The following is an 8,850-nucleotide window of genomic DNA, read 5'->3' as shown; positions in this document are numbered from 1 at the left end:
TGGTATGGATGATATTACAGACGGGCCTCTCTCCACACATCACATAGAGAAAGAGTGTGTCTTGCCTCTGCATCATCACGTGGGAGGGCGGCAGTTTGTCCACATCTCCCCCCAATGTGCAAATTAAACGCCACTTTAAAAGTCATATTCTGTTTAGAGACTTCCCTCCCCGAGTGGTTATTTGGTAGCCAAAACACACTCTGCTCCACGTTACTCGCAGCTAGCTAATTGTGCTTAGGATTGCAGACTTTGTTTTCGGTATGAACTTTGTTGTAATGGCTCTTAATAGGCATTTGGGCTCAGATCCTTCTGAATATATTCCTTCAAGAGCTCTGTAGACAGATCAAACTCTAGCCTTCTTGTTTTACACGAAACTCGCGTGATGCTTGCTATGACTACCAGGAACCATTCTTGGAATCTTTTGGGTCCATTCACACACGTCTAAGCGAAAAGTGTTGTTCATGCATGCATGCATACATACTGCGGGAACCAGAACGCGCCCGTTCTCGTGGGTGCGCTCTGTGGCACCACGAGAGGGCAGCAGCGTGCCTCGGTTCCTTTCAGTGTTGCTGTTTCAAGGCAGGCCGAGCTGCAGGAGGCTGGGCCTTCGTTCGGTAGGCCGCCGCGCTGTTGCTGCAACATGTGGAGGCCGGGAGCTGTCTGCAGTCTCTCCGCCACGCGGGCTGCAGTCCGGGGTCTCAGCCAAGGTGCGGGGGCTTGGAAAGCAGCCGCGGCGCCTTTCAGGAAAACAAGAGCCTCTGCTTTCCCTTCCTTGCCTCATAGCCAGCCGGTGAGTGTGTGTGAGGAGGACATTCCAAGAGAGGGCGGAGGGCTGCAAGAGATCCTGCAAAATGCCTTCTTGGGGAGCCCTGCCCGACTGCGGAGGCATGCGCTCCGGAGAACTGGGGGTGGGGGGAGACAAAAAGCTGTCCTTCCGCGATGCCCCTTCTTGCGCGCTCAAGAGAGCGCTTGAGCTGAGCTCGCAAGCAGCCTTCCCAAGCCCCTCAGCGGCTGGCGCGAAACTGAAAGACGTGCAGTGAGTTCCCGCCCATCTCTTGCCAAAGGTGCCTCCCCTCAAGCGTTGTCTAACGGGAAGGATTCGGGGATTTCCCCTCCGTTTGCAGTGGGGAGGCTTCTCTCCTCTACTGCCTAAGTTTTGTGCTGCGTGTGCGTAAAGTGGGAGAAAAAAGGCGGACGCCGCCCTGGTTGCCTCCTTCCAAATACTTCCGAGCTTGAGAGGAAGCGTGTGCTTGGCGCGCAGAGAGCAGCTCTGACTCTCTTGCGATCTTGTTGCTCACTGGCTGGGCTGGCTAATTGGATTCTTCTTCAGACTCACCCTGCTAAGGCCCCGAAGGTGCCGCCCCGCAGCAGTGCAGGTGGAAGGAGAGAATGAAAACTCTTTGCAGAGGTTTAGCAAGGTTGGAATGGGCCCAGAGACAAGATTTTAAAATACTCCCCCTCATTGAAGCTCAGCTCATGAAGTAAAGAATCTTAAATAAGGCTGAATAGTGGTAACAAAAAGCATAGTAAATATGTATGTATGTATGTGATATATGCCACAATAGAACATCATCCTAAATTATTTTTTTAAAGGTTTTGTGAATTGTGGACGATGCAATGGTACTAGAGAAAGACATGCTGTTCTGGTAGCTCCAGGCCTTAACACTCACATCAGTTTTGGAGGATGAATACAACTGAAGGAAGCCTGGGCAGGTGTGCAGCTGGGGGAGTCGGTCATGTGACTTGCCCCTGCCCCCCCCCAAGGCAGTGAGCCCCCAGACAACTGTCTCCCCTTGCCCTATGGTTACACCTCTCCCTGGGAGGGAAGCTAGTTTGGAGCTTGCCGTGCTACCTCTTTAAATGTCTCCACGGGTTCTTCTATGCTGAGAATTAAAGTCACAAGGGGAAGCAATAGCACAAGCGCAAGTAGATACGTATGTATGCCACTTGCATAATGACACTTTACACAGAACTAATAAATGCACTGGGTGGGTGGGGGGAGAATTGTATTATCCCAGCAGCTGAGAGAGGAGAAAATGGCTGCAGCAGAACCTGCCTTAAGGAACCCCTTGTGGATCCTGGGCAACAGTTGAGTAATATGTACAGCTGTCTATACTTAATCCAAGTTCTACACAAAGAAAGAATAGGATAGGCTGTAATCCTAAATATGCTTGGCTGGGAATAAGCACCAATGAACAGAGTAGGGCTTAATAGAGAGAGTCCCTGTCTTGCTCTATAGAACCCCCTGTGGCTACTTTGATGGTGGGGGGACTTTAAAGATCACAGAAGTCCATCAAGGGGAGAGCTGGTCTTGTGGTAGCAAGCATGACTTGTCCCCTTAGCTAAGCAGGGTCTGCCTTGGTTGCATATGAATGGGAGACTAGAAGTGTGAGCACTGAAAGATATTCCCCTCGGGGGATGGAGCAGCTCTGGGAAGAGCAGAAGGTTTTCAAGGCCCCTCCCTGGCTTCTCCAAGATAGGGCTGAGAGAGAGATTCCTGCCTGCAACCTTGGAGAAGCTGTTGCCGGTCTAACTCAGCTGTTGCCGGTCTAACTCAGTATATGGCAGCTTCCTATGTTCCTAAATGTTGTTTGGTCCGTAGTAAACATCCTGCATAGGATTGTGTCTGCCTGCTTCTTTATTGGGAGGTGGAAAGTATTATGCAGGGCACTGAATCCCCAATTCCTGAGCACAGATCCAGCACAATGTCCCAGTCTATATAAATATAAATGGAGGGCTCAGATGAATAAACAAGAAGTGTTGCAATGATGCAGTAACATGTTACTATATGTTGAGCATTCCTATAACCATGCTCATTTGGAACAAGGCTGGGGTAAACAAGTGCAATAAACACAAAGCAGCTTCCTGTCACCTGGTACAATCAAGCCCAACAATACAAGTAATAATACCCATCTTGGTGATAGTTATTTTTATTTATTTTATTTTTACATTTATATCCCTCTCTTCATCCAAGATCTTAAGAGTGGTGTACATGGTTATGACTGGGGGTGGTAAGAGTTGTAGTTCAAAAATATCAGGGAAAGATGTGGGGTGGAAATTTTTTCCATACTTTATTTTTGCATGGAAGTTTTTCCACTTGGCTAGCCCTGGCAGTTTTGCTGGGCAGCTCAGTTGTTTTTGATCCCATCAGCCATGGTACCTTCTTGGCTGAGATGAGGCTTCATTTGGTGGAGGCTTCATGCCTTCCTGTAGGGAAGCCTCAGGAGGTGGTGCTAGGGGACGCATGCTGGGTGCTTTGGCCTATGGTGTCTTGCAGGGTTCCATTTTGTCCTTTCAGCCAGTTAACATCTGCACAAAACCGCTGGCAGGAGCTATCTGAAGATTCAGAGTTACCTGCTGTCATTGTGCCGATGGTGGGCTGCTTACTCTCACTCTTCAGTCACAATCCAGAGGATATTGATTTAGTGGAGGTACTGAATGCTTGACTAACAAGCAGAAGGTTGCTAGTTCGAATCCCCACTGGTGCTGGACTAGGACCGGGGAGACCTGAGTTCAAATCCCCATTCAGCCATGATACTAGCTGGGTGACTTTGGGCCAGTCACGTCTCTCTCAGTCTAACCTACTTCACAGCATTGTTGTGAGGAGAAACATAAGTATGTAGTACACCGCTCTGGGCTCCTTGGAGGAAGAGCGGGATATAAATGTAAAATAATAATAACAACAACAACTAGCCAAACCCGCACAGAGCATCTGTGCGGCGCTTTGGGCCTGGCTGTTTCTCCTTCCCTCCTGCCCCGGTCTCTCCTCTCTTCCCCTTCCCTCTGGCCCTCCTCCCCTCCCATTCCTACTCTCACACAGAGCCGCAGCAGGCGGCCAAGAAGGGCCTGCCCGCCGCCGCCTCTTCCCCCCCCCCCATTGGCTGGCGGCCACTGCTGACACTTTCTTCCCCCTCTCCTCCTTAGTCCTCACTTCGGAACTCTCTCAGCCTGTCCTGAGAGTTCCGCCGCCAAATCCTGGGCATGCATGTCCCACTCACCCCCTCTGGCACCAGGCCAGGGCCAGTCCTTCCCACTGCCTCTTGCCTCCCAGCCCATTCTGCAGCAGAGATGGCCCCTCCTCACAATGGCCAGGCCAACGCCCAGCCAATCAGGCACCCCCGCCGGCCAAACAGAGCTCAGCCAATCAGACGCCTCTGCCAGCCAAACAGAGTTCAGCCAATCAGGTGCCTCCCTCGCCGGCAGCATTGCCTTGCCACTTCTCCACGCTGGCTGGCCAAGAGAAATAATTATAAAGATAATAATATATTGGGTAGCAGCGATATAGCGAGATGCTGAAAGGCATCATCTCATACTGTGCTGGAGGAGGCAATTGTAAACTCCTTCTGTATTCTACCAAAGAAAACCACAGGGCTCTGTGTGCACCAGGAGTCGAAATCAGCTTGACGGCACACATTACCTTTACTGAATCAATATCTGAGATCAGTGGCCAACAGCCAGACTAACAAGCATAATATCTGAAGAGTGTTTTCTGTTGTACAAAGGGGGAGGGCTGGTTTGGGGGTTGGGAGACGCCTGGGCATGTTTTTGGGAGGCACAGACATCTAGGGGAATAGAGGTACCACTGAAAATTGCCCCTCCCTCTTTGCATAGCAGAAATCTCTTTTCTACTAACACATTGTTAATCGGTATTGGCTGGTGATGGACTAAATGTGGCCAAACAAGTTAAAATGAAATCTAGATAAGACAGAAGTACTCTTGGTCAAGTGTAGTGAACCACTGACTCCATGATAAAGCATTGGGCTAGATTGAAAGACCGGTGCAACTTGAATTCTCCCAGGTCCAATATTGCTCCTGAATTCTCGAGCAGCTGTTATAGCCAGGAGTGCCTTTGCTTAGCTTAGACTGCTGCACCAACTGCGCCTGATCCTGAAGAAAGCAGAGTTGGACACAGTCACACATGCCTTTGTTACACTTCAGTTAGATTACTGTGACATACAGTACTCTCTATGGGGTGCCTTTGAGGACTTCAAAAACTTCAGCAAGTACAAGATGCTGCTGACGCTGCTAATGTTCCAATGAGTGACAGTTTTGCTGGACATATGACTCTGTATTTATAAAAACTGCACTGTCTTGTCAGCCAATTTCTGGATGCAATTTAAAGTGTTGGTTGTTACTTTTAAAGCTTTAAATGGCTTGGGGCCATATTGGTACTGAAGGACCACCTTACTTCATAAGAGCCTCTGATATTAATGGCCTCTTGCGTGCCGCCTTGCTGCTTTCAAAGGTGAGGCTATTTAGGACATATGAGGGGCTTTCTCCATTGTGGCACACCCAAATGTGGAATTCCCAGCCCAGGGAGAGCAGCTTAGCCTCTATGCTTTTGGTCTTCCTCCATCAATTGAAGATCTGGCTGTTTCAATAGGCTTTTTGATGATTGTTTTAATTGCTCACTCTCCTGTTTTTGTGTTTATTCTGATTATGTATTGCTGCCAATTATTTACTTTTAAAAATATTGTTTGTGTTGTCGTAAACCACCTTAAACACTTTTGTTGAGATGGAAAGGTGAGATAGAAATTCAATAAATACATTTTGAGTATCAAATTAACAAAGGATGCTGCCTTATACTGAGTCAGACCATTGGTCGTGCAGCTCAGTACTATCTACACCAGGCATCCCCAAACTGCGGCCCTCCAGATGTTGCTGAACTACAACTCCCAGCATCCCTAGACACATTTTTTGTGGCTGGGTATGCTGGAAGTTGTAGTTTAGCAACATCTGGAGGGCCGCAGTTTGGGGATGCCTGATCTACACAGACTGGCAGCGGCTTCTCCAAGGTTGCAGGCCAGAGTCTCTCTCAGCCCTAACTTGGAGATGACAGGGAGGTAACTTGAAACCTTCTGCATGCAAGCATACAAATGTTCTTCCCAGAGCAGCCCCCATCCCCTTAGGGGACTACCTTAAGGTGCTCACACAGGTTACAGCGCAGCTCAATAAACTGCAGTTTATTGGACATGTAGTCTCCCATTCAAATGCAAACCAGGGTGGACCTTTCTTAACAAAGAAGACAATTCATACTTCCTACCACAAGACCAGCTCTCCTCCCTTATAGCAGCTCTCCTCCTTACTTATAGCAATTTGTCATAGTGAGGACATGTCTGCTATAGACATATGAAAAACAGGTCAGTCATCCTATACCTTGTGCTGGATCAACAAATGTAAAGCTGGAAGTGATCTTCTGTGTTACCCTAAACTCTTCTTCAGGCATAGATTCAAAGAAAATATATTAAAATGTTGTGCATCTGGGCTCTTGTTAAAAAAACAGATGTGAGTGTTTTCTTGGGTATTGAAATGAATAGAGATCAATTGGTCTTGCTGGCAGGGAACTGGTCCAAAGTTGCTACATAGCCCACCCAAAATTAGATAGAAAAAAGTTCAACAGCATATAGGCAACAGTTCCAGCCAGAAAAATGTCAATACGCCATTCAGGTGTCCCTATGTGTCACACACTACAACTGTACAATTTAAATTTGGTTCAAATTGGTTAGACGGTCCTCAAGTTAATGTAGCAATATAGCAATAGCACTTACATTTATATACCGCTCTATAGCCAAAGCTCTCTAAGCGGTTTACAATGATTTAGCATATTGCCCCCAACATTCTGGGTACTCATTTTACCGACCTCAGAAGGATGGAAGGCTGAGTCAACCTTGAGCCCCTGGTCAGGATTGAACTTGTAACCTTCTGGTTACAGGGTGGCAGTTTTACCACTGCGCCACCAGGGGCTCCAGGTACTTGTGCCTCAAAAGTTCACACATCTGCCATCTTGGATTGGAGTAGATGACATCATCACAAACTACACCATTGGGGCATACCAATGGTGTAGTTTCGAGCATACACCATTGGGGCATACCAGAATGCAGCGGCTTGCCTACTTATGAGGTGCCAAAAGATATGATAGGGTGACAATTCAGAGTCCTGGTTCTTACCTTCAAAGCCTTGCGGGGCTTCCGCCTGTTTACCTACAGAATTGCCTCTCCCATCCAGTTACATCCCATCCTGTTAGATCATTTCAGATGGCCCTTTTGTCGGTCCCTGATTTTCGAGAGGTTCAGAGTTCTAGGACCCGCGAAAGGGCTTTTTCGGTTGCTGCCCCACTTCTTTGGAATTCTCTTCCCCTTCCGATTCGTCTAGCCCCCTCTTTACCAGTCTTTAAATCCTTACTGAAGACTTTTCTTTTCCACCAGGCATTTGCCCTGTAATTTACTTTATTTTCTTTCCATTATCTATTTTAGTTTGCAATTTTTATTGTAATTTTTAATTGTAATTTTTTATGTTAACTTATTTACATGTCATTGTACAACTCCCGGAGTCTTTGGAGTGGGCGGTATATTAAATGCTTCTAAAATAAATGAATGAATAAATAAATACCTATGTGTCCATACAGCTGTAGCAAATTTGTTTCAAATCAGTTAGGCAGTTCACAGGTTAGCCCACTTGTACCTCAAAAGTTTATGCATCTGCCATCTTGAATCAGGGTAGATGACATCATCACAAACTACACCATTGAGGTGTCCCTGTGTATCACTACAAATATACGTAATTTGGTTCAAATCAGTTAGGTGGTTCACAAGTTAGCCCATTTGCGCCTCAAGAGTTTACGCATCTGCCATCTTGGATTGGGATAGATCACATCATCACAAACGATGCCATTGAGGTTCCCCATGTGCACCTACAGCTGTAGCAAATTTGGTTCAAATTGGTTAGGCAGTTCACAAGTTAGCCTACTTGCGCATCAAATGTTTACATGTCCACCATCTTGAATTGGGGTGGATCACATCATCACAAACTATGCCATTTAGGTGTCCCTATGAGTCCCTACAACTGTACCCGATTTGGTTCATATTGGTTTGGGCGTTGCGAAGTTGATGGCAGGGACACACACACACGGACACACTAATGCCGGGAGATCTCATAAGCCTACTGGAAAGTAGTCTAACAATTAAAATCAGAAAACATTTAAACCAGATTAAAATTAAAACTTGATATCATTAAAAGCCAGGCTAAAAAGATGGGTAAAGCTCTCCTGAAGGCCTCCAAGGAAGATAATCCTCTTATATCCACAGGGAGAGGGTTCCAAAACCTAGGGGGGACAGCTGAGGAGACTTTATTCCACATATCATTGCATGAACTGGTGGCACCCGGAGATGGACCCCTTCTGATTATTTTAATGAGCAGTTGGGATTTTGTAGAGAAGGGCGCTCTTTCAGGTAACCCAGACCTAAGCCATTCAGGACTTTAAAGGTAATAACCAGCACTTTGTGCTTTGCCCAGAAACATATTGGTAGCCGGTGCAACTGTTTAAGAACAGGCATAATGCGGTCTTTCTGGGATACCCCAGAGACCAATCTGGCTGCTGTATTTTGAACTAACTGATGTTTCCAAAACTACTTACAAAGGCAACCCTACATAGAGCACATTGCAGTAGTCCAACCAAGAGGTCACCAGCTGGTGTACCACTGTTTTCAGGTCATTCTCAAGGAACAGGTGGAATTGACAAATCAATTGCAGCTAGTAAAAAGTGTTCCTGGCAACCCCCTCAACCTGAGGCTCCAGGGTGAGACCCGAGTCCAAAAGCACTCCCAAGCTATGAACCTGTTCTTTCGGTGGGGAGGGTAACCTCATCCAGTACAGGAAGTTCTATCCCAATTTGCAGATTACAACTCCCAACAATGAGCACCTCTGTCTTGCTTGGATTAAGCTTCAGTTTATTCTCCCTCATCCAGCCCATTACTGCCTGTAGGCAGGCATTTAAGGGGCTAATGCCATTTCCTGATATTGATGACAAGGAGAAATAGATTTGGGTGTCATCAGCATATTGATAACGCCAGC

General features: G+C 47.0%; 1 protein-coding gene across 5 annotated transcripts in view; it reads left to right on the top strand.

Annotated features, from left to right (window-relative positions):
• The first annotated feature begins 543 nt into the window (after positions 1 to 543).
• The window catches only part of FXN (frataxin), a 32,252-nt gene continuing 23,945 nt past the window's right edge, over positions 544 to 8,850 (top strand). The window contains exon 1 of one of the 5 annotated variants that reach the window (XM_053300158.1): positions 544 to 790. In XM_053300158.1, coding sequence (XP_053156133.1) covers positions 641 to 790 — 150 coding nt within the window. In that variant the 5' untranslated portion in view covers positions 544 to 640. Of the gene's footprint in view, positions 791 to 959; positions 1,065 to 1,086; positions 1,419 to 1,462; positions 1,482 to 8,850 lie in introns of those variants that run through there. The other 4 variants (XM_053300159.1, XM_053300162.1, XM_053300160.1 and 1 more) reach the window with 4 other exon arrangements.

This window comes from Hemicordylus capensis, chromosome 2 (genome assembly GCF_027244095.1).
Source record: "Hemicordylus capensis ecotype Gifberg chromosome 2, rHemCap1.1.pri, whole genome shotgun sequence".
NCBI classification, from domain to species: Eukaryota; Metazoa; Chordata; class Lepidosauria; order Squamata; family Cordylidae; genus Hemicordylus; species Hemicordylus capensis.
This window is presented reverse-complemented; position numbering and strand designations above follow the sequence as displayed.